General features: G+C 35.7%; 1 protein-coding gene across 7 annotated transcripts in view; it reads right to left on the bottom strand.

The window, feature by feature from the left end:
* Positions 1–2361: 2361 nt before the first annotated feature.
* Positions 2362–26569, bottom strand: part of col13a1 (collagen, type XIII, alpha 1) — a 115549-nt gene continuing 91341 nt past the window's right edge. For 4 of the 7 annotated variants that reach the window (XM_042336763.1, XM_042336766.1, XM_042336764.1 and 1 more), the window contains 16 exons: positions 26380–26406; positions 25911–25988; positions 22801–22836; positions 22473–22517; positions 22173–22316; positions 21711–21809; positions 21451–21477; positions 20192–20242; positions 19768–19794; positions 19019–19072; positions 16313–16366; positions 15887–15940; positions 15485–15520; positions 13927–14013; positions 10006–10044; positions 2362–4750 (listed from right to left, as the gene is read on the bottom strand). In XM_042336763.1, the coding sequence (XP_042192697.1) occupies positions 4721–4750; positions 10006–10044; positions 13927–14013; positions 15485–15520; positions 15887–15940; positions 16313–16366; positions 19019–19072; positions 19768–19794; positions 20192–20242; positions 21451–21477; positions 21711–21809; positions 22173–22316; positions 22473–22517; positions 22801–22836; positions 25911–25988; positions 26380–26406 (888 nt within the window). In that variant the 3' untranslated portion in view covers positions 2362–4720. Of the gene's footprint in view, positions 4751–6475; positions 6502–10005; positions 10045–13926; positions 14014–15484; positions 15521–15886; positions 15941–16312; positions 16367–19018; positions 19073–19767; positions 19795–20191; positions 20243–21450; positions 21478–21710; positions 21810–22172; positions 22317–22472; positions 22518–22800; positions 22837–25910; positions 25989–26379; positions 26407–26569 lie in introns of all 7 variants that reach the window. The other 3 variants (XM_042336762.1, XM_042336761.1, XM_042336765.1) reach the window with 3 other exon arrangements.

Genomic DNA, 26569 nt, shown 5'->3' on the forward strand with positions numbered 1-26569 from the left:
ATCGTTTTAGTCATGTTTCTAGACAGCTTGAGCTCAAAGCAGTACACATACTGAATTTGGCTATCATTGTTTAGTTCATGACATATATACTGGTAATAGTTTGGGTTGATCCAGCTACAATTGTTTTATGGAAGGAAACTCTTAAAAAATTCATTATCCATAATAACATTAAGACATTCAGATGAAGAGCTCATGGACTCCCCGATGTTTAAAGTTAACAAGAGGTCATGGACTCCCTGATATCTAAGAGAGCGGAGGAGGCTAGCAGATCTGTACCCTCCCCCTGCCTCTACACCCTTAAGACCTTTGATCCCATCCCCCCCTCATGTCCTGCATGAAATGCAGCAGCTGCTCCAATTCCTATACAGCTTCATTCACCCAGCCGCTTCTCACCCCTCTACCACTCCAGCCAAATTCATTGCCTCCCTTTCACTCCCCACCTCCCCCCACTTCACCCCACCCACCCCCTCCATCATTACCCTCCTTAAAAAAACACTAGACTGTTTTGTCCCATCTCCAACATGCGTCTCACTCTGGTCTCACCCAACTTCACTCCTTCCTTTCCCACCGCTCCAATGCAGACAATGCAAACTTGGAAGATTTAATTTATTTTTTAGGGTAATCTCCTGCTTAATTTGGTTGCAGTCTCCTTACAACAGTCTGAACTGGCAAAACGCAACAGCTGGTCCTTAAGGATGGAGCAGATAATTTTTTAAAATCTATAATTTTTCCTGCACTTGAAAGTCAGTATTACTGATATTAGCAAAGCAAATGCATTCCTTGAAACTTTACAGCTTTAAACACTAAAATTTTGTGAATTCAATAGTGTAATCTGTTGTTAAAAAAACTTACTGAGAAAATTAACTGGTCAAACCAATCTTCTTATTCAAAAGGATTTGCACTTTATGTAGAATTTAGAATATGTGATACGTCAAACTGAACAGTATTAACATAAACATTAATGCTCTGCATTAATTTCACCTCCTGCTCTAATGAAAGCAGCAATTGTTAACAGCCATTTTGAAAAAAATAACAATTTAATTTATTTATTTTCAGTATTAATAAGATGTAATCTTCCATCTTCCTTTTGAGTGAAAACATACTTGCTTTACAGTGATGACAGTTCTTTTGTGTGGGTTACAGAACTTGCCAGCTTTTTCAATCAACTTTTAAGTCGAAGCAAATCTTTCCCTCATTTATCTTCATTTTCTGACAAACCTACAACTTCCTTCCTCTAAACCAACAGAGAGAGACACGCTCAGAGGGATAACTTGTCAATTAGAAGAGAGGGAGTATTAGACATGCATAAATTGATTGAGACTTCAGATGTACTTCCAGCAAGTTTAGGCTTTGAAATTATGCCAAAGAAATGTGAAGCTTTCTCTGACAGTCCTTGAACTAGATTTAAAAGCAGAATTTCTCATCACTGTGAAATTACTTCTGTCTGGAGTATCAGCCACCTCCCCAAATATTCTTCAGTGCATAACAACTGTCCCATAACATTACATTGCTTTTCCCTACAGTCATACAGCAATTCTATACTTTAAAGCTGATGTATGTTGCCACTGACGGTCAGCAGTGGTGAAATGTTTCTATGTAGCTAAGAAAATTGCTGGTTATTTATACTTTGCAATAAGTGTTGATAAAACTGCAGTTTCAGAAATCATAATAATAATCCTTTCTTTTAAAAATCCATCGATACTCCCTTCTCCACTAAATGAGACTAGCATTTTGGTTTGCTGATGTCCATTGTGCTCAATTGCCAATGTTGCGCTAACCATATGTAAATCCATGTGAAATGAGGGGATTGCAAATCTTCATCAATTATCTAATAGACAACCAATGAAAACAACAACATGAACTTACATAGCACCCCTCACGCTGGGACCGTCCCAGAGCGCTTGACAGTGGTGGAGCATGACTACGAGCCCAGGGGGAAGGTGGTCACCGTAGGCAGGCAATTCTAAAAAGGTTACAGAATCACTTGTGATCCGTTTCATTGATTTGTCAATGTTGCACATGGGCTGTTAACCAAGGTGTAATTAGCCTGCAAACAAAATCCTTGGATCCAAATTCTGAATTTATTGGATAGTCCAGTATCAAATAGATTTTTTTGGAAGTGGTAGATTTCAGAAAAGCAATGCTACATATTTAGTTGTACGAGAATTAAATCCGTGAACTGCAAATGCAAACTTATTATGAGCTAATGTTTACAGAATCTGATGTAGTAAAGATATGGTCAATATTACTGAATGCAATTCTGATTCTCTCTTGAGCACATAACAGGAATCTGTTGTAATTAGACAGTCAGCTAATAAGAGTCACAAGGGTGTAAACAAAGTACTGACACAATTTAGTTGTCTTCTCTGTTTATTGTTATCAATACAGAACCATGAAGTAATATTTGTATTAAGTACAGTGGGTATGCTTCAACAAACACAAAGCAGACAAGCCAAACCTGACCTTAAGCCACAGGAGGCTCAGTGCAGTTGCAAAATCCTTCCAAAGTCTTTCAAGAGAAAGAAAAAACAAATGATAACTTCTGATCAGCTTGAAATAGCCATGAGTTAAAAAAATGTCAGAAATACCACACATTATGTGATATTCTCACAGAAAGGCACAGATGCTGGCAACATAATAGACAAAATCCTATCTTTTTTTGAAAAATATTTTCCATAAAAAAAGATTTACCTATCCAAAGATGTCATATGCCATCAGTGAAGCAAAATACTGTCAAAGTGGGGTTGATAGTATCAGCCAGTAAACAACATTAAAATTCAGCCCTTAAATTTTCTCAAAAAAATGGAAATTTGTGTCATGTTTACTGATCTTCCGACTTCTTCACATGATAAGAACAATAAAAATATAATACACATTCATTTACAAGGACTTTTTTTTAATAGTATCATACATCTTATGCTACAAAAAGCAAATCTCAATATAAAATTTTTGCATTGTCTTTTTTGAAACTGTTGTTAATACCAACACAGTATGCTTCAAAAAATATTTAATTAAAAACAAAAGTTTTAACAATAAGTTAGGCACCATGATTGCAAATTATACGTTGCAAAGAAATGTTCTGATTAAAACTGGCCATTAAAAACGAATGCATAACTTTAGACCATTTCTGCAGAAATTATAGAATTTCTGTCTCCCATTTCCCCCTAAAATGGGAATGTCTGAAAACTGAAATTGAAATGGATATTTCTGAATAAAAATAAATGTAGACAGTAAGTCAAAAGATTGTTTCAGAACATCAAAACATTCTGCAGAGAAGTATGGTGGGTCAATAATAAGGTACAGAAGCAGGAACCCAATACAGCGAGTAAAAAAAAATTAAGAAACTTGAAACTGTAAATTTGTCTGAGGTTTTTTTCCTATGTTCAAGGTGAGCAAAAAATATTTGTTGCAAATGTAATTTCCAGCAAAAAGCATGGTTAACTGTAATCGAGGGGTAATGTCCCAGATGGCCACAGTTTGTTAAAGCATTCAGTTGGCCAAAGTTTTTCAGATGATGATTGTACATGGAATTACCACAAAATGGAATTTAATTATCTTGCGTAACACTGCCATTAATTACAAAAGCTAAATTGTTACTTCAATAGGAATGACTGGATGCATCACACAGCCATATCATAAAGGCATGTGCCACACAGATCTCGTCTCTCAAAATTAACAAAATCCTTAGTTATATAGCATGCGGTGGTAGGTTCAATATAGGTTCTTCAAAGGCCATAAAATTAATAAATAGTTTTGCTTTCCAGACAATTCGATCTTTGCTTAACGTGGTGGTGTGTGGGGGGGCTCTGCTACGTACACTGGATGAACATTGTCCACTTTAATGTTGGAAGAGGAGCATCCATTTACCATAATGTCCCAATTAATATCCCCCAGTGACACTAATAAAATCGAACACTGCTGCAGACCAACTGATGGAACTCTTAATTTATAAAATGAAAAAAAGAAATCAACCCACATTTTGCACCGAAGCTAGTTGTCTGAGAAACAGACAGTGGGTGCTTTACAAAAGTAAAACCTGGGGTAAACCATTCCCTCCCTGTAAAAGCATATTCAAAAAACACAGGGAAAGCATTTCAAGTTCTGGCAAGATTTTGATTCAAATAAAGACAATGATACAAATGTGTTCTATGAATGAACAAAAGTTACTGAAATATATATATATATATATCATATATATATCAAAAAGAAAACTGCCTGCAGTTCTGGTCAGTTTCCTAAAGTATTTCTGTCAAAAGGAATCATTTCATTCTTGGTGGTTGTTTTTCTATTGTCCATTTAAAAGAATGAGAATTAAAGTGATGGTGGCTTTTCACTTCGTGCTTCATCAAAACCATTTTTTTAAATTTAAAAAATACTGCTCAACAGATCATTCTTTCACATAGCAATCGGAAATATATGTGTTGTGTCCATGTCTGTAGAGAGATGGATCCTTCAGCTCTTAATCAAAAAGTACACACACATTTCCTGCGTTCACATACCACATTCAGAAGGTGAAGGAAGTTGAAGAACGTGGCACAATCCACAGATCTCAGCAACCACAGTGTAAAAACTGTCCCTGTACAAAGGAAGTGGTGCCTTCCTAAACTCAAAAACCTTCAGCATTTCATTTTTCCATTACTTCAGTCAACTATTTGACGAGGTTTCATGGAAGATATCTCTGTCGTCATCTCAAATAATTCCAGTTTGGACAATTTCTTGACTATTTGGCATTTAGCCATGGTGTCTGACCCTAGTTGTAATAAATATACAGTTTCAGAATTCATATCAGGTGACAGTCCAAAACAGAAGTTCCACCCAGTTAATACAGCGCCAGACATAGAAACATGCACATTTTCACTTCAGCAAGCAGAAAATTAATTAAATCATACAACCAGACCACAAATTTGCAGTCTTAACTGGTGCACGTTTGGTAAATTGCAGACATTGTCTAAAAATGCAATAAAATATTCAAGGTCTCAAGTTTTTTGCTGATCTAGTTTCATGGTTTGGCCTACAAGGTATGCATTATACCTTAAGGTGTAATATTCCTCTTGGCTGACCTATGTAATAGTCAGAGCAAGCTCTTACACTGTATGTAGATGTGCAGCATTCAGCCTACATGTAAATTTCGGTATATACTGTAAATAAATCAGTAACTGGATACAAAACCCAACTTTGGGCCACAATCAACTTTTTGGATAGAGAGAAATGTTCCCACCCTAAATTTTAAAAATAAATTGAGGTTACAAAAGGCAATAATAAAAAAGTGCTGCCTTTAATAAGGACGATCATTACAATCCATCAAGTCAGCAATGAAATTGTATAGCAGGTTCAGGGGCGGAATGCACAAAGACAATTTAGAATCAAGCAATCTGGGATAGCAAAAAAAAAGAGCTTATATGTAAAGTCCTCCGAAGTAAGTAATACTGTATTGTTCCACAGAGCTGAAATTAAATAAGGTTTGCTAGCATAAACTACCTGTAATTAACTGTAATATAAAACATATATACACACACACACTCTATATTTGAGATACAATTACTGTGTATCTAATTAGCTGTAAATATTGTATATTGCTTCCCTTCATCGATATTTATAGGAAAATATGAAAAACTTTTAATTTGCAATAGGGAATAAAATTAATCATAAGTCTGACCTCCATTATACTGGCCTTACAATTTCAAGGCAACATTAGCAGCTGAAGAAAATGCTAACTGTTTAACAGGAGCTACATTATCAATGTGCCCATCGCTTCAGCTTATGACTTGAATGTTGTCTAATTCAAAAGATTAGATTGGTGTTTATTTGGGTCTTGCAGAAACTCAATCACAACATTGAGTTTTCTCTGATGTTGTACTAAACTGGATTTAAAAATCCTGGGTCACAATGGGACACATTTTATTGTTGTTATTCTTCGGTCAAATCTGTGTGAGTTCACTTGTTGCAGATTCATATATAAACAAGGGTTTACAAGGTTTGAATTTTGATAATAAATCACTGCGCTTTTCCTTATAAAATAAAATGCATCTGCCCCTTATTTAATTGTGCAGCAGCAGTCACTATTGAAACAACCACTGTTTTAATTTTGTGGAAGGCACTAGATTTAACCAAAAGATCTTGCCCAAAAGATACTAAGAGGCAAGAGGAAAAAAATGGTAATCAATGGTCAGAATACATACATTGCTTGGGGATTCATTTCAACCAACCAGGTCTGCATTTATGTGCAGTCCAGTCCAGACAATATAATAAATTATTATGTGACTCTTTACATTATGCACAAATATCATGCAAATGATACTGATGTATTAGGCAACATAATTAGTGGATGAATGCACAGGTACAAAGACAGTGGTAGACAACACAGGATTTAATACAATCTATACAAAATGTGAATTTAAAATATGAAATCATTTAAAAAGATAACTTTCACAATTGCAAAGAAAACTGTATAAAAATAAATATTCTATGTACACACTCCATTCTGTGGTTAGATCATCATCACTGCAAAAAGAAAAAACAAACGTAGGTTAGTTCAAGATTCAGGGTTTAAACACGAGGCACCACAGAATATGTCATGAACCTGATTCAGGGTTTTTGTGAAACTGAATGCTGAGGTAGGTGACAGGAAGTGGAAGCCAGAGTATGAATGTATTTACATCAGCTGATAAAGAATAGTGATTTCTCCAAGCTTGAGGGAAGTCCAAGGAACGGATAATTTTGTGCACTGATTCATGAGCTGTAGGACTACTGTAACTGATTTTTGTTGTTATCTCACATCCATCAGAGAACACTCCGTCTAACATCCAATCCTTTCTGGGCTGAAACTCAAAACTAAATACTTTAAAACAGAATGCACTATCTTATCTTACATGGAAAACTTAGGCCAATTGCGTCTACCCACTGTACAATGTAATTTGTAGTAAAAGAAAATTTTCAAAAAGATTTCCCTTGTTGACTTCATTCTGCAAATCCCCATAAATAATAATAATAATCCTTGCATTTGATATAGCACTTTTCACGTCTTCTAGACGTCTCAAAGCGCTTCACAGAATATACTGTAAAGTAAATCTATCTGAAACACAGGCATAGCTGAATGAACCTGAATATAGCTTGAAGTGCAATAAGTATTAATCCTACAATGGTGGTTGAAATGTGTTTATTTAGATTGAGAATCAAAACTTCTATTCCAAAATCCAAAGCAAGGTCACTGGTTGTTTTCTGTTTCTAAATAGTTTTGTATTTTATGCATTTATGACTGATTAATACTTTGATCATTACTGGAGCAAAAAAAACATAGTTGGTTCCAGAGATGCATAGTATCAAAAAGCAACATTTTCATATAATTTAAATTCAGTACTGCTCGTGTGATCTCATGGCAATAAGCTTTAAAAATATTAGTTTTGGCCTCATGTGCAAAATACCATGGCTGACAGAGATTAAAGGCAAGAAAATATGTAATTAAAGTGGAGCCATAGAGCACTTAAGCTAGAGAACATCTAATTAATGGAAAATGTTTGTTCTGAAGCAAATTATTCTTTATACTTTCTACAGTTAAGTGAAGATTAGTTCCATTAAGAAGCATCTAGGCTGTAATCTTTTATTAACAAACTTATCCCATGATTCAAGTAAAGCCACCCAATATTTCTTGAACAATTCATTCATTTGAATTTTAACCATTTTAGGGCAGCCCCGATGGTGTAATGGAAAGAGTTTCAGCTTATGGACCAGGAGTTCACTGGTTTGAATTCCAGTCCATGCTACTACTACTTTCATATGGCAATAGAGGCAATTAGCAACATTTTAATAGCGGAGTCTAGATTCGTGAGCCAGTCCATGCTGAGTTTGTTGGACGGGGAGGGTGAACTTGTCCAGCCTTCCCAGGGTTGGAGAGGGTAAAGCCAGCGAGACTCCTGGCCACAGTTTAGCACCATCTACTGGTTGTATGTGCGTGCGGCAGCTGGGTGAGGTGAGGTTCTGTTGTGGAGCCCTCTACACTTGAGTGGTCTGCCAACACCATCAACTCAGACATGAACAATGTCCACTTGGGTGAGGTATCGGACACTAACCAGCATCCGTGGAACCTCAGCTCAGCGTGAGGAGGCTGGGGATCAAGAACAAAGCCACATATGGCAATGGGGAGAAAGTAACTGGATGCATTAAAGTTTTCATAAAAATAATTAATCTTCATCTTCTGCCAACTGTCACTCTAAATTATGAACATATGAAACATTACACTTGCTTTCCTACCTTTACATCTGTTACAGATTGAGCTAAAATGATTGGGTCCAAAATTTGCTTTGTCTGCATTTTTTTAAAGACCATTTTGAGGAATTCTTATAAACACTTTTACCATTTCCTGATCCTTTGAACAATATTTTTACCTCACTTATTCCTTAAAGGATCTCACTCGCTCATCCATTATGAACATGGCTTTTAAAAAAATCAGATTTATCTCACTGCTCTGCTGTACAAGCCACCCTACAAATAAGTTATTCTGAAATAATTGTTATTTGGTTTCCAATCCTCACTACTCACTTCCTTGTATAGTTTGAAAACAGTCAAACCATCTTAATCATTCATTGCGGGTTGACTGCATTTGTATCTTTTCATCCACAAGTGCTCAAGGCCCAAAAGATATTCAAAATCCTTACAGCCAATTTTTGATATATAAGACTTTCATCCTGCTTTTAAATCTCCTAGTTGAATCATTCTAAATCAGTGTATGGATTGGATTAATGCTAAAAAGTTGTCAGTCAGTAACCGCAGGGCATTGGCAAGCTCAAGGCACACACTGATTTGTTCTTCCTCACTGTGCTTGTAAATGTAAAACAACGCCAACTTTTCTGAAGTAATACATCCTTCCTCGTATAATCCATCTTAAATGACTAATATTTTTCCATTCAAATGTCTGATATCCTGTGCCAAATAGACTAACTCATAAACTTATAATGTATATGTATTATACAAAATATTCCCACAGAGCAGTGGGCTCCAGGTTAAGCATCTCTAAGTATAAGTGCATGGTCCATTGAATTCTGCTAGTTTATTTGAGGAGAATGATTGTTCTAAAATGCTGAATTAACCTGCTTTTATTCCTGAATACATTTTTTCTTTCATTTTTGTGCAATGAACGGATCATAATATTTCAGAGCAATTGCTGTAACTGATGTAATCCTAATAAACACACAATTTGTTAAGACATTCTGCGCTTTGATCTGGTGTGTATTTAACTTCTGGAACATACCACACTGTATGCTGCATGAAGTTAAATCAATTGGATGGGATTTGAGGCATAAACAAAGTGGTTGTGTCCACCTCTCAGCTGTATCACAATTGGTTCAATCAGTCATAATTCTAGTTTGATTCAATCTGTTTCAATAATGCATTTGAATTTGCAAACCTCTTAAAGGTTCACAAATTCAACAATTTTACAATCCATAAAACTAGTTATCAATAGGTGCAATGTATTTACAAATATAGATTATATATAAAAAAAAGATTAGATTTGGTAACAGTCCAGGACTTGCAACACCTATTTAGCACCAATGTAACCAGACATTTGCAATAAGTTTACAAATAAATGTTGAGAAATTCTATCTTGGTCTAAAGTTACTCTAATTAAGTAGCAATTTAGAGTGTGTGGAATTTGGAAAATGGTTGAATTCAGCCTTAATTTGATTGTTTTCTGGAGTTCTTAAAATAACTAATACTATACTGCCTTCCCATTAAGACTGTATTTAAGAATTTGCCAATTGAGTAAATCAGCAATCAAATAAGATTTATATTTTTAGGCAACACTGCGAGTGTCTGCCTATATTACTTGCACTGCACCACTTGATCATTGCAAACAGCATCCACAGTACAATGTGTTTCGTTGACTAATGTTATAAGACAGCATAAAAAAACACTTACAGCTTCATGTCAATACAACGCATGGGGGATTTCACAATCATTAGAAATATACAATACATGCCAACATGCTTGTATGAATCTGATTTTACTTACTTTATTCCAACAGCCTTGTACAGGTAAGCCATCTTCACCCTGAGTTTCAAAGTAGTAAAGACATTAGTTTTACATATTTGCCTACATTCCCTTTCACTCAGTACTTTCTCACCATCCACATTATCTTCTTCAGTTTCCCCTTTTCCAGTTTATCTCCTCTCCCCAATAGACAACTTTTCTGAGATGAAATATTTCCCTACAAGAAAGCCAGAGGCATTGGTCCCAACCCAGATTTGATTCTGAATCTCCTATGGTGAATTCAAGACTAGATTTTCAACTTCTTCATTAAACTATATTTTTGTATTTTGAAGAATACAAGGGATACAATCATAAGCATGTGTTCCGTATAATAACTTCCTAAATGCATTTTAAAAGGGTTTGTATTGATGACAATTTTGAAAATACAAATGTACATTTTTTTTAACTCATTGCTGAGATGAAAAACCCAATTGATGCATCAATATGTTTTGTTGAAATCAAACTGTATTTGGAATAGTTAAGTCATAAAGGAATTGAATAACCATAGATAAAACCAATTGGAAAAAATAAATTTCATCCCAAATTCTGAGGATAATCAATTGTAAAAGTCTGGAATTATGTTCATTATTCAATCCTGACCTTCTCCATTCCAGAAATGGCATTTCAATATTCCCAACAGAATTGAGTAACAATCATGATTTTGGTCATCAAATGCTGCAGCTTTCCCTACAACTTTCAATCATTTTTAGAACAGTAAACATGTCCAATCTCTTTTTAAACGACTTTTCCGGCAATATTTGAGTGAAGAGTCATATGTTTAGTAATTCGCTACTGCGGTTTAGTGAACTTCATTTAGGTGCTCTCCAAACCACTTAGGGTGGGTAAAACTGTTAAGTCTTTCATGAATTTTTCTTTAATGACATTCACTGCAGTTTTGAAGATCAGTCATTCTTCTTCAGTGCTCTGACCTTTCCTCTACTTTTGCCATCTATCAAAGGTATCCTTTATAGATGTGAAATTAACCCATTCAGTACCAAACATATGAGCTAATTCATCAGAACTTTGTCATTTTTTTGACTGTTATTTTACAATCACTCTAAGATTTAGGTCCATAGGTTCCAGCTTCAAGGACTTTTTCAGTGTTTCTGTTCTGCATCAGGACTGGTTTATATGTTGATGCAAGATTATAAACTGTTTAGCTTTTAACCAAGACAAAACTTTAAATAGTGGGAAACTCCAGAAATGGAACTATTTAAGAGTTTCGATTTGTGACAAATTAGATAATTTGATAAAGCTCTACTTTTTTACATTCCATCTTATTCAATTTCACGTTTGACCATCAGATCTGTAAAATGGTATGGAATTTGTGGCCATAAATAAGATGAATGGTTGAACTGAATGCAGTTAGAAATCAGATGGCTCTGCTCCATAAGACACAAACTAGTGCTTCTGTTCAGAACCACAAACATGAAAAAGTATACTCAACAGGAAGCAACTATGATTTGATAACCTAAAGAGTATATGCCAGAGAAATAGTTTTTCCTCAGGGATTTGGATATTTCCCACTCCCCCAAAAATTGGCATCATGCATTTTCTAGATTATTTTTCTAAAGTACCCATTACACAGCAAATTATCGTAACAATAACCCTTCAGTTTTCATCTTTACAATAACCAAGTAAAAATGCCTGGAGTTGGAACTTCTATGTTGCAATTAAGTTACTGTGTGTATAAGTATATTTTGCAATATACAATATTGTATTCTCTGTAACATACATTATTTCCCCTGTTACAACGTTAAGATGTCTGCCTTAAGTTAAGGGCAATTTTTCCCTCTGTAAATTGTAATGAAATAAATATTCCAACGAACATTTAAAATAGAATATGTACTGTTTTACCCATGAATCAAGATCAAACTGGTAAACTGTAACTCTGTGCACAGTAATGAAATTGTATATTCATTTACAGCTCGGCAATTGTATGCAACATGCTTTTTTAAAACAGAATCCAATCACAAGAACCACATAGTTCATGCATATGCCTATATAATGATAAATAGCTCGTTAAAACAGTTTTGCATTTTTGAGCCATATCTAACATCAAAAGAACATGATTTGTACATTTAAGGCCTAACAAAACACATAATATGCATTACAGATACTTACAAGTACATTACTTTTTACCCACAAAAAAACTGATAGAACCACACTATATTTTGCCTATTTCTTATGGACACACTTTAAAGTTAGAATTTACTTATGTGCTTAAAACAATTTAACTTTGAGGTAATTGATATTGACCCATTGGTACTTGGTTGGAATGTACTGAGGGCAGGTTTTAAGGAAAGGGTGGGGAAGAGGTGAGGAAGTGTTAATTTTTAATTGGTTTTAAAAGGAAAACAGGATAATAAATACAATAAACAAGGGTAGAATCCGTGAGAGAACCTCCTACAGTAACAATAGAGTAAGTAGAGGAGTGCTTGTGTAAGATCTGGTGGAAATCCTTGTCTTTTAGAATAGAAACTATTTGTACAACCACGAGCTACAAATAATTATTTTATACATAAAAGGGCAAAGTATGATTTAATTTAATTAAAGTTGAATAGTGATAGGTTTTCTCCTCCTATGCCCAGTGAGTAGAATATCTTGGTACTTCTCCCTCAGCTGATGTATAGTTGCCCCTTGTGATCCATTTCATTCAGTCTTTAGCACATGAAATGTTACAAACCTTTAATACCAGTGATGGGATGGAAGGTTTGTAAAATATACGCTCTTAAGTATACACATGCACAAGTCTAAACACAGCTTTATCTGTTTTCTGGGAAACAGATCAGATTTTGATTTAGTGTTTCTTACATCAGCTGGCAATTATATTTATTGTGTATTTTCTCTGTTTGGTAAAAAAAAACATTGGGTAGGTTTAACTTGTATTTTTCTGCAAGAACATTTTAAATTGACACATAGATAAAGTGAGTAAGACTTTATATGCTTCAAAGGTTTCCTGTAAGTGTTTCAAGTTTATACTTATAACAACCAACTGCATTTAATGTTGTTAATATGCATGATAGTCACTGGCTGTTAATTATGGTGGTTATGCAAAAAAGCAGCACTTTATCCATGTTGCACTTGGTGTTATTATTTAATCACCATGCATGAATATGGATTTAAAATGATAGACGTGCAGGAAGGGAAGGGAGATAACACCATACCAATGGGCAAGGGGCATCAAGCCCATCCAGGCCTGGTAAGCCCGGTTCACCTTTCTCTCCTTTAAAGCCTCGGAATCCCTGTTTACAAAATGAACTGACTCGGTTAATACAGATACATCTTATACTGACTCTTATGTAGATGGAGAAAGAAGGGAGGACTGTGGAACCTGCAAATCGGTAGGCAACTCTGTGACAGCACATGAGGAAAAGATTACAAAACATCATTGCACCCTTGGAACCTGCCTAGCGTTTGAACCAGCCCAAGGGATGATCTCTTTTCTGTGATTTTGAATGTCATAAATGAAAACATGATGTTCAAAATCCAACGTTCAGTGAATACAAATCTTGATAAGCACAGAAAGCAGAAGCAGACTTGTTGTGGATGTTGGGACTCAGCAGAGGCAATTCAAGAAATACCAAGGAATTACCATTGGAGACTGAGCAAATCTTGGTCCAGGCACTGTGTACACAAATGTAAACTCCAATTCACTCCAGAGTCACACTTTGTACTTACTCTGTATTTTGTGCCAATGATATATTGCCATTAGTTCAGATCTCAGCATTGCTGCGGAGTTTGGTTCTGTAAAGAAGCCGAGCTAAATGGAAGGACTCCACAACAGTGGTATTTAGCCTTTAGGGCTGCAATGACAGATGATTTTAAAGCAACATTCAAGAACGTCCTCCCTTATTTTTCCATTACATATTTTACATTTTAGATCACATCAGCAGAACATACCAATGGGCAAGGTGCATCTAATCCAGGCACTCCTTGGTCTCCCTTATCCCCTTTAGGCCCTTTAGAACCTCTCTTTCCCTTCTCCCCCTGCAAACAATATTCGTCAAAGAAAAAGTTGGAACAATTTTATATTTTTTGTGCAGAAAATGTCTGGGTGATGAGGAAATACAAAATGGAAACCAAAAAAAAACCTTCTTAATTTGGGATTTATTTAGATTATATTACCACCATTGGTGAGATGTGATATGTTATCTTTTTTATAGACTGTACAAAATAAAATCATAATCAAAATTAATTCCATTTGGAAATTGCACTTCTGTCCTTTGTGTGAAAGGACTACTAAAAATGAGAACATAACTGCACACAACTACCTTCTGATGAAATAAAACGTCTAAATTTTCTACCAAGTTAAGAAATTATTCAACAAGGTTGTTGATTAAGCAAGCATAAACAAGGAATGATATACTGTTGATGTGTAATAGTATTTTCCAGGGCTCTATTAATATAGTTCTAGGCCCAATAACACATGAAAGGGTTTTGTATTGATTATTTTTGTTTGAGGAAATACCTTTTTGCTCTAAGCAAAAATATTTTTCTTTATAAGGTACTGCAGGATTATTAAATAGTTTAACACATTTTTAGAATGTAGTAAAACACTCAAAATCATATTTATAAATATTTAAATTAAAATTATATGTATAAAAATGTAACTCAATTATGTCTTACAAATTATTTTTAAGCACAGAATAATCCTTGCACTTGATATAGTTTGAAAATAAATGTTTCGATTTATTCTAAAAAGGGCAGAAGTGTGCATTTCATTAGTGCTTACTTACTGTTCATTTAGAAACATCAGAGCAATAATGCATTATAGAAAAAAAGAGATTTAAAAGGACAGGAACAGATTATACATTAGGGAAAAAATCCTTACAGGAAAGGAGAGGTTCATACATTAGGAATCAGTGTCAGGGGAGAGAGAAGGAAAAAACACTTTGAGTAGGACGAGAGGATAATCAGGGATTAAATATGGAAAGAAGGGTTGAAGGGGTTAAGGTAGACCTGGTCGGAGGAATTTTTAAAAAAGCAGCCAAAAGAATGCACAGAATAACAGCACAACAAATCTTTACAAAAATACTCAATGTCAAACTGAGCAATATATTTCAGAAGTCTTTAAGTTAAAGGTATATTTTGTGAATTAACACTTTACAAATGATTCAGCGCGGATCTGTTTATAACCTTCAAATAAATCGCTTCGAATGAAAACTCCCAAATATTTTTGTTAATAACCTCCAAATAACAGCATTTCAAGGAAGAGATAAAACTATTTTCAATACAAGCTTACAAGAGGCATTTGCGGTGGAATTCATTGGTCTGTTTGATGTAATGAATGACAACTCAATATTACTTCGCCTAATCATGTTACATTGAATTTTACAACTGTAATCATTGTTAAATTACTTCTGGTTATTAACATATGTAAACATTAGGCCAAGCTTTACTTGAAAATACCATGCATAAAAAAGGATAGCTAAGCATCATAAAGTTCAGGCATGCTTACCCGGCCTCCTTTTTCTCCTTTTGGTCCTAGTGATCCCTATGAGAGAACATTATTTGAACTGCTATTCAGTGTGGGTATTGCTGTGCGCAAATTGCTTGCCGCATTTTATATACAAATTACATTACACTGTACAATAAATCCAACATTCCATTATATTGGAGAGGAAGGACAACTTGGAAATGGGGTGGTATCTGAGGAGGTTAGAGCTTTTGTATTATTGCCACAGGGTGGGCTCCCAGTCATTTCCTTTGTTAATTGGATTTAGAGTTCCATTTAGTTAATTGTGTTTACTAATACAATTTGTAGGAAATTATTTTGAAGTTAGATTTTGTGGGTTTTCCAACACACAATAGGAACTGAAGTGATTTTTCAGGATTCCTATAAGTTAGCCAGTTTCCTTACAGTTATTCCCTGTGGTCCAATTGGTCCTGGAGGTCCAGCATCTCCTTTATCACCCTAAAACAGATATAAGTACAGATAGTTTGGTGTTGTAAGTAGATACATTCAGATCCAATATTCCTGCTATATCAATAGTGCATTTATTTCAATGACTCATATTGCTAAAAGTGTCTTCAAAAATATTGTCGACAGAAGTGTGACATGAGGTTATTTATGGTCCATTTGTTTCTATAATATTGATCACCATTTTGTATTACAGTTAGTTCTCAGTCAGTTTCAATGTATCCTTTTTGAATATAGTCAATTCACTTTACAGCATATTCTGTGAAGGGCTTTGAGTGTCTCAACAACATGATAAGACACTATATCAAAGGCAAGGATTATTAAATTTAGATTCCCTTTATCTATAGTCCCACGTTTGATTCTTACCCTTTCTCCTTTTGGTCCTGCTGGCCCTTGTGAACCTGCTGGGCCTGGTACACCCTACATAGAAATTAACATATTTTACAACAATTCCATCTAGTCCTATTATTCAGTAACAATTCCATATAAGAAGGGTCAAGATGAAAGAGCAGAAGAGCATTTTTCTCATTTAGAGAATAGCACATGGATCAATGGCTCAGCCTAGAGGAAAAGAAATAGCTTCTTAGTAGGACTGGAGCATTTTTGTTGCTGACGTAAGCCTGGAAGTTGGTCAAATAATCAGAGCAGGTTTTCATATAAGAGCAGTTGCTATGTATATAATCCATACTCTTGAAATGTACATTTTTAATGGGAAAGGTGGTATGGTATTCTAAAGGATGAGATCAAATGAGCCAAATTCATTCAAAGCAAAAGAGTTATCAGAAATATAGAATTATGTGCTACTATGTAATTTTTAAAATCTATTTGATACCTAATAATTTAAAGGAAAAATTTTGCATTGATATTTTCTTCTCATCTAAGTTTTCCAAATCTACGCACCAAAACCTTGACTTGGAGGATCTGTTCCCAGGCCTCTGTAAAGGTCATTCTACAATCTCTCATAAGCAGGTAAGAATACCCACCACACCAAAAAAAATTAAACAGATGGAAGTTTTTCACAGAATAAAAAAAGACAACATTACAGGGACGTTACATAAACATTAAATGCCTTCAGACCTACTAAGAGAGAACATTGTTACCATGAACCACAGATTGTTTTGTTGAAAATTCAGGGCGTTCAGTACAAGACCTTGTTTTAACTCAATTGAACATAATGTAAGCATTTCCCAATACAAATGATTGAACAAAAAACTCAATCAAGCAGTCACATGCACTGGGATATTTGTCATGCTCATTTATAATGCACATGGACCACAGTACAGGCATGTAATCCAACTATATTAACTTCATTATGCAATCCAACAACAGTGTAGCAGGCATGAACTATCTAGGAGAATGGACATATGGAACTCACCGGTGGTCCAGGCTGTCCGTCTAAGCCAGAAGCACCCTGGACAGTGTATGAAGTGTTAAAAGTGGAAAGAACAGTGGGGAAGAGATGAGTGTGACAGTGAAAAGGGACATGTGTTGGCATAACTCAATGAAAGGTGACAATGTTGAAAGAGATCAAGACCTGACATATCAACCAGCTCACAAGAATCAATGTGTACCATGTTCTTTCCATACGAGTCAGGCCAGCAACAATAATATCATTTCTTAAATTATAATGAGTAAATATTTGTATCGCTTCACATTGGAAGCACCACCCACAAGTGAAAATGACACTATGAAATCTTTGTCTGTCAGTAGAAATGTTCTGAAACTAGTATAAATGTGAGCTGGAAAAACTGAATGCCAAGACTTGACATTTAGCGAAGATTAAAAGCGAGTATGACTAGCACAACTTGTGATTAAAAGTGACTTATGGTACATGTAAATTGGACCAACAATGAATTATGCCAATGTTGATGATACAACACTAATTTCTACCTATTACTGAAGAGTAAAACACCCAATCTAGGACTGAAATGCTGTTGTAACATGTGGCATGTTTTGAACAAATATTTCTCCACCATTAAGAGGTCAGAGTAACACATTTTTTCACTGCCTTTTGCCTCGAGCCATGTGATTGAAACATGAACATGATCCGTAGTCTTCGGTCTTCCAATTATGTATCCTAAAGCTTGGTGAAGTGAGTAATGATCACCATGGACGTGAGAATAATTCCCGTGTGGCATCTATGGCCATGATAATATGACCTTTGCCACACACAAAATGGGTCAACAGTAGTAAGGAATACCACCTAATTATCCTGAATATGTTAAATCTGAACCTTAAACCTACACACCTGTTTAAGGTTCAGAATTAACATTTTCAGGATAATATGGGAACTCGGCATATGGGAACAATCAGACAGATGATTGCTGAATTGGACATGAAATAGACTTGTGCTATGGTAAAGTCCCAAGGAACTAAGCTGAGACAAAAATTGCTCTACTCACTCACGAGTGTGAGTGCATACTGGTCTGATCCCCAGCCTTTGAGGCGATAATGGCAAGAGCATTACAAATGGTTTAATTTCCTTAGGGTATGAAGGGAAGGGGAAAAAAAAAAATCAGAGTTCCTGCTCCCAAGGACTATCCAGTGTCTCTGCTGAAATGTACGTATGGATAGCCGAATAAGGCAAAAAAAACCACAGGCTTCGCTGTCATTCTTCCCATATTATGATTTAATTTAAAGTAAGGCATTACAATTTAAAGTACAGTTATGTCACAGGACAAATAATTGTCATGTGACAATTTAAATTCTAAAATTATATTCAGGGATCACTTCAACCCTCAATCTTGCAACATTCTCAGGGAGTGAATTTTCGCTGTTGTTTTCCCCATGGGACACCAACGTGTAATGAATCAGTGAGTTTGGTGGGGAGGTTCGTATAGCATTAGATTTGACTGATGCTATATACTGGTGGGTTATCCATTAGGTTTTAGAAACCCGAGTCTGACGTGCAGTCAAACCTAAAGGGTTAGATGTTTTGTATAAAATTAGCTTTTTAAGGGTTAATTAAATTTTAAAAGGAAATGTTAATTACACATTCATGCCCCAAAACCCCAAATGGCAATTACATGCCTGATGTGCATAATAAACATAGGAGCAGAAAATGCAACTTACAGGCAATCCCAAAGGACCTCTGTCACCTTTAAGACCAACCGATCCTAAATCACCCTGCACAAATGACAAAATATTAGATTTCAGGCATTAATTTTAGTGTCAGTTTGCAACACAGAATTTTGCACCATGCACAAAATTATGATTAGAATCAGTTGATTCAGCCACCAAGGAACAAAACATTCACTTTCACTTAGAAACAGCACTTGTAAGAGGGGTCGCAGGTCACAGACTGAAAATCCAGGTCCCTGCACTCCTCTGGAATGGTGCAGTGTCAAGAGTGTGGCATGTCGCTTTTGGGGCTGTTGAGGTTCTCATAAACCTGTGCTGCTTGACCTGTATCTGCCTGCTCGATCGGTGGATGGGGGGCTGGGGTGAGTTGCAGGTACAGTAATATAATGATAATATAATTATCTCCTGCAACCTATTCAAACTACAAAACCAAATCTTCAAGATGTGGCTTGAATTGATGTGAGGTTGATGAAACATTTTCTTCCCAAATCATATTATAAAAACACTTGCAGTCACATCACTTTACAGAATATCCTGTGAAGTGCTCTGAGGTGTCTTGGTATCTCAGCACGATATCAAGGACACCAAACATGCAGCACAAAAATAAAATAAATGTGTCACAATGCCAGCGGACAAAGAAAACCAAATGAAAGGTTCCAGAGTCTACATATTAAGAAATCTCCATTGATCCTAACTTTCTCCGTCCTTGTAAAAGTACATTTTATTGAACTCTAACTTACCTTTGCTCCTGAAAGCCCCTGGAGTCCCTGGGTGAAACAAACCAAAATTCAAATTTGTAACATTGCAAAGATAATTTCACATACTTCCAAATTTCTAATCGGAAAATGCATAACATTTTGGGCTTTGAAAAACAAAAGAATTTCAAAATTTCCGGATTTAAAACTTGGGTACAATTCCTAATTACTTTTCAAAATTTGTCAGGCAGATTAATTGTGTGTGGAGCTATGCGGAATTGCAGCGTACAAATTGGCTGAACTCATTTGCCTACAAAATACACAATAAATATACATTACAATAAATCCTGTGAAGCACTTTGAGTTGCTTCAATGGCATGATAAGGCTCCATTTCGAGTAAAATTATTTATTATTATGTTATTACTATTATTTATTCATGGAAACTTGAATCAATTATCTAATACTTACAATTGGGCCTGGTGGTCCCTGTGGACCAAGTGGCCCTTCTGGACCAACAACCTGTGGAAAAAATTTTGTTTAAAAATTTAAAACATCCAATAGTCAGGTTTTGCACTAATACATGCCCATTTTGCAAAGAAATAGCTAGAACTGTAAAGCTGCATATCATTCTTCAATTTCAAAAGGAATATAAAAAACAGTTGGCTGGAAATCACTCTGATAATTGGAAATCACTCTGATAATGCAATATGTAAGAGGTTATGTTAGAATAATTTTACCATGTTTGCTCAACCTTACACAAATATTTAAAGTAATACAGTCTTGCATAACATTATCAACTTAGGTCACTGGTAGATTGGAGAGAAAAACCTATTGATTTAGATGTGATACTCATGTTGCACACTGTGCAGAGGAGAGTGAGGATGATCCCCAGTGTTAAAAGAGTTCTGAGCTATGAGTAACGATTATATAAGCTGGGGCTAGTCCAACTCAAAAAGGGATCTCTCAGTCAAAGATGTAAGATTCTAACTAGAATTGAGAAAGAATATACAGTACAATATTTTCAGAGGCCAAGGCATGAAGATGACATAGATTTAGATTGGCAAAGGGCAATTTCAGAACGGATAGCAGGAAGTATTTCTTTACCTCCAGGAACATTAATGCCTGGAACTGATTATCAGAAGGATGGTTAAGGCCAGGATGCTGGACTCATTTAAGGAATGTGGTGTTTTAATGAGAGAACTGTAACGTGAATATCAGGGAAGGATAAGATAAAATGGATAAAAGGGCCTTCTTCATCCAGACCTCTGTTGGGATATGATTATTTCTACTGTGAAAATGGTAAGCAGGAACAGAACAAGCTTTCTCAGGACTCCATGCATCTATACATACCTAATTCTGCCCTTACTTGAATTTTAAGAAAAAATGGTCTCCAGGCAAAGACGAGATGAAATTTCAGGTCTCAAGTCTGTAAAACGCAGTTGTGTACCAGGCAATTCTTTAACACCGAGTCATCAGGAGAGCAACCCAGTAATTAATGTAATTGAAAGGCACACATTCATTTAATGGCTATGTTTTAGCTCATGACTAAATTTGGAATTAAGGAACTTAACAAGTTTGTGTTGTTGATATTGTCATGAATAATCCATCTTTACCACACTGCATACCGATATATTGGTAACACGGCTATACAGCATGAAAACAAGGGACTCGTCAGGGTCAGAATCGGAAAAGGTTTTAACGAGGGAAGAAATGCGATTGCTCCTTACCCCATCACCCTTTTCTCCTCTATCTCCCTAGAATTAAAAAAAAGCAAAAAAAGCATTGTTATTTACCAGTATTTATTATCTATTGCTTGGAAGATAAATCCAAGTTTCAGTGCAGACAGACCCCACACACACCTGCACAACTATTTGTGAGCAACTTCTTACAGTAGAAAATGTTGTCTAGTTGTAGAGTACTTCATAAACACGTCACTGATGTGATAAGTTAGCGAAAGTCTCCGTTCATGCAGCGAACTGATACTTACAGGTGTTCCAGGAAGACCAACAGGTCCCGGCAAGCCAGGTGGACCTTGCAATCCAGGTTCCCCTCTTTCTCCCTTTTCACCCGTGGGTCCATCCAGACCCTAACAACACATCGATCAGAAAATGTTCTTTACATAAAACATCCTCAAAAATCATTTTCAAATATTAGATTGCTGGGAAATGGAACATAAAGAGAGGAGAAAGCTACACATACATTAGGTAAACTAATCTTAAATAAATCTGACTAGTTTACACGTTATGCTGGCACTTTGCACGTTAATATTGTCACAGATGGACAATCACAGCACTGTCTTTGGAAACACCTTATCTACATAATCCTGAGATATTAAACCAGAAATGGATTTGAGCTAAAATGTGCAATACAATAAAGTGATATTAAAAAAGTTGGTTTACTGGTCTAGAAGACTCATGCTTGGAATATTGTTTGAAACTCTTGAACACACCGGAAAACCTGCCTGGCCAACTTCTCCCTTGTTTCCTTTAGGTCCTGGGAATCCCATAATTCCTGGCTCTCCTTTTAGCCCTTCGATGCCCGTTGGGCCTTCTGGACCGGGCAATCCGACCTCTCCTGGTTTACCGCGAGGACCCTAAAACAACAGACACGTAGCCAGGAAAGTCCATAGGTTTGATTGATATTGAAATAATACAACAAGGCACTTGTTCCAGGGAGTAAACTAAAACTTCAAACCGTCAGCAAAACAAAACTAGGATGCATTTTCAGAGTTAATAAAAATTTAAAGTACCTTTTCTCCATCAAGTCCTGATGTACCTGGCAAACCTATTTCACCCTATAAATACATGATAATGATTCAAGATGTGTACTCTGCTTTGATTTGTATAAATTGTAAAAAAAAATCCAGAGACAAAATTTTTTTGCGTCACATTTTAAGCTGTACACTTAAACAATTTTTGTAAGCATTAGACAGCGATGAGTCAATCAATAGCAATAATGTCGTGGGTTGACTGACTATTTGGTTTTGTTTATTCTTAAAATATATTGACTTCTTTTAACTAAACAAATCAGAAGCAGCATTCATGTCTTTTAACAATAGAAATAGGCAAAAACTATACCTTTTGGCCTGGCTGTCCGGGAAGTCCTGGGGGACCCTGCAAATCAGACATCATTATTACTTAATCATATCAAAGGGATGTTTCAAGGAAAATCACAACTCAATGTCTAAAGAAGAGTATAAAAGGTGAAGTGGTGGACGGAGATCAGTTTCTAAGGGTATTTTTTTAAGCCACATAAACATATTCAAAGTTTATGCACATGTGGGTGAGAGAAGAAGTGGAAAAAATTGCAAAATAATTAAGTGTTCCTTTATTAAATCAGGTGTAGCATTTATTATCATAATAAAGAAGCATCCAAACATTACTGCCAGCAGATACCCAAAGTCACATCCCTCATGTCAGGCAGTACAACTTTTAGGACCATATAACAAATTGCACACAGGGTAGCGCTTGATAGTGATGGAGTAACAAAGACGAATAAAAGTGAATGCTACACATAAGGGTTGTAATATCTTTATGTTAAACACATTTTTCTTTGGTATATTGATTGCATTGAACAGTCTTGGATTAAACCTAATTTGTAATAAAATTTACAAGTACCATGTTCCTTCAGTTGCACTTTGGAAGAAGTTTTCCAAAAAAGACAATTATTCCAGCAATATCAGTGAAGTCTGTACCTCTGTATTAATTACAAAGATTGTCTTCCAGGTTAGAAAATAATCTCTGTAATAAATGCAAAAGGATCCTATTTCTAAATTGTTGAGATACTGAAATATCCTTAAGTCAGAAACAAATCGTATTAAGAAGAAATTAAAAGAGAAGTTCTTTCAAATATAAAGTATGCTCCCAAGTAAGGCAATGTTAAATAAGTAAAGGACTCTCACACCTGGTAGGAGATTTGTAATTTCCCTTGCCTTTCCCGTCCCCACAGAGGCCCACTGTTTCCGACCTTTGCACACAGCTGGGACCCACTGCATCGAACATCAGTGGCGAGACCTGTCAGCGAGTTACATGGGAAATCCTCCTCATTGGCACAAAGCCAGTCCTGAATTGTCGAACCAGACATGTCAGAACTGGTAAAATTCAGTACCAAATTAATGTACTGAATCTAGCTTGCAATGCTGTGGTTACTGAATGTTTTATATTACTGTACCTAGCTGTGGAAGAGCTTACTTCAAATTTAGAATACTTGTTTTCCCCCTCTATCTACTGTCTTTTGTCCTCTATTTTCAGGGAAGTAAGCTGACTGACCTTATATTCCATTATTCTAAGGTGGTCAGAAAAAGATGAGTGGACACCACAAACCAGCTAAATGCAAAGGTAAAACATACCAAGGTAAACCTAGATCACATCATGTTGGTTATGACATGCACAAATCATGTAGAGTAGCCTCCCTCAATAGCTCAACAATCATCAGAATCTTTCGTATTATGTGCATTGTTAATTTCTCCCCAACTATCGAGACATCTGTTACTTACAAAAGCAAACAAGCAGTCTTTAGATAGTGAAGATGTTGATGAAGCTACAGATCAATTTTCTATCTTTGTGTACAGTTTGCTTTTAAGGGACATTTGCTACACAAGCTTAATGATGCCAATGGCCTACTTTAGGCCATTGTGGAGTCCTGTAGCTCAGTGGTTAGAGCACTCGCTTTGAGAGCGAGAGACCTGAGTTCAATTCCAGGCAGAGGGCGAAATCTTGAGCAAGTTTCCTTACTCCACACGCCTAATAATAATCCCTCCAAAACCAAAAACAATAATAAATTGGTCATTTTCAATCTACGACTGTTTGTGGGACATTGCTGTGCGCAATTGGCTGCCGCGTTCGCCCACATATACAGTCAATTCACTTTACAGTGTGTTCTGTGAAGCGCTTTGGGACGTCCTCCCGACGTGAAAAGCGCTATATCAAATGCAAGGATTATTATTATTATGATTATTATTATAGCTGCTGGAAGGTGCAGGAGTGGAGAGGAGAACAGGATATCTTGATTCAAGATATCCTGTTCGTAGGACTTTTAGGAGGGAAAGTAAAATGCTCTCTTTCTTTTGTGAAAGACAGAAATAACATGGGGGAAAAGTCTGATGCATGTTACAGGCAGCACCTTAGGTCATTGCTGCGCAATTATAATAGGAAGTTCCATTAGAGGTTTAACATCATCAAAAGGTCATGTGCTTGATGCTCACTGGATATTTTCTTCAATAGTTTTGTTTTAATTAAGGAAGCGTACAAAAATACACACTGCAACACTATTTACGTGGCTTTATAGCAATATTCTAATTAATTTATAACACAATTTTTGAAAAATACCCTTGTTATTGAACATATTGCTTCTGAAATTAATTCTAACTCGTAATAAATCTAGATAACCGTAGATGTATGCTAGCGCAGTTAATTACTATTTTCCAAATTCCAAAAAGTTATCAGATTAAAAGCATCCGTTACAATAAACATAATTGGATGCACTAATTTTACCATGCCAACTCTCTTTCAGCTCAAAATGCAGAAGAAGCAATCAATAAAAGCATTCAATGGAACTCTATTTAGTTACCGTCAGGGCTAAAGTCCTGATTTCCTGAAACATTTCCAAAACAAAAGGTAAACCACTATTTTGTGAGGCAGAATAACATTTAAAACACCAACTCTTATTTTCCCTCCTAACCAAACATTTATCATGTGTTTTTATTGGAGGGGTAAGAATTAAATTACATGAAAGTATGGAAGTCGTATTATCTGTATTCTACACCTGCAACTATGAAATCTATACATGAACCATTCAATTTAACTGTACTACAGGAGATATGATTCAAGTTAAGATGGAAGGTGAAGAGATATGATTCAAGTTAAGATGGAAGGTGAAGAGATAGTACTAATACAATTATTTTACACAGAGGTGAATATTTAGAAGATACTACAAAGGCAGAGAGTGCAGGCAGATTCAATCAGGAAATTCAAACAAGAATTAGATAGTTATTTGGCAAATAAATCAAGTGTTATAAATTTGCCATGTTATGATTGGTAACTGAACATGGGATCTTCTTAAAATGTCGAATTGGGGTCATTTGATCCAACAGTACTCAATAAAATCCAAAGTGCTCAATAAAAAATATGCAAGTACCTTGTAGTTAAAAGTCTTGTTTGTGTGTGACACAAGTTTTATCAGAATTTACCTGGAGGGCTTCGCTGATGTTACCATTGTAATCGATAATTTCAGTTTTTCCTGCTTCACCCTTCTGACCTGTCGAACCCTACAGAGCATATACAATAAATCAACACATCATTATAGCATGAAGCTGATAAAAATCTGCAGTAGTGCAGAATACATATTAAAACTCTAAAGATTCATTGTGTAAACTAGGGATTTAGCATGCAATTTTTTTTAAAAAAAGCACAGCTAATTTGATCTTGGTTGGTAAAGGGTCTGAGCATGCTGTATACAATATGGGATGCTGGTAAGCTTTGAGGGGTCAGTACATAAACTATCACAATAGATTTTAAAACACACAATTTATGATTACAAAAGCAGCATAGTCATTTTCAAATAGAAAATCATTTCAACGTGACGACCAAGAGACAAAATTGATGAAATGCAGTTGGAGGGTGGTTAACAAGGTTGAGTCACCACAGTGATAAACTCACCCTTGGTCCAGGCTGGCCAGGGTCCCCCTGAAATGATATATAATGAGAAACCTTTACATAAGAGAATGGGATGCAGACACTGCTCTTTTTTCATGCAATCATATATTTAAAAAATTACCTACAAATTTAGGTTAGCTCAATTATTCTTGAAAACAATAAATACATTCAAGTTACTTTGGAAGATTTAAAA

The sequence above is a fragment of the Callorhinchus milii genome, unplaced genomic scaffold (assembly GCF_018977255.1).
Source record: "Callorhinchus milii isolate IMCB2004 unplaced genomic scaffold, IMCB_Cmil_1.0 Scaffold7, whole genome shotgun sequence".
Taxonomy (NCBI): Eukaryota; Metazoa; Chordata; class Chondrichthyes; order Chimaeriformes; family Callorhinchidae; genus Callorhinchus; species Callorhinchus milii.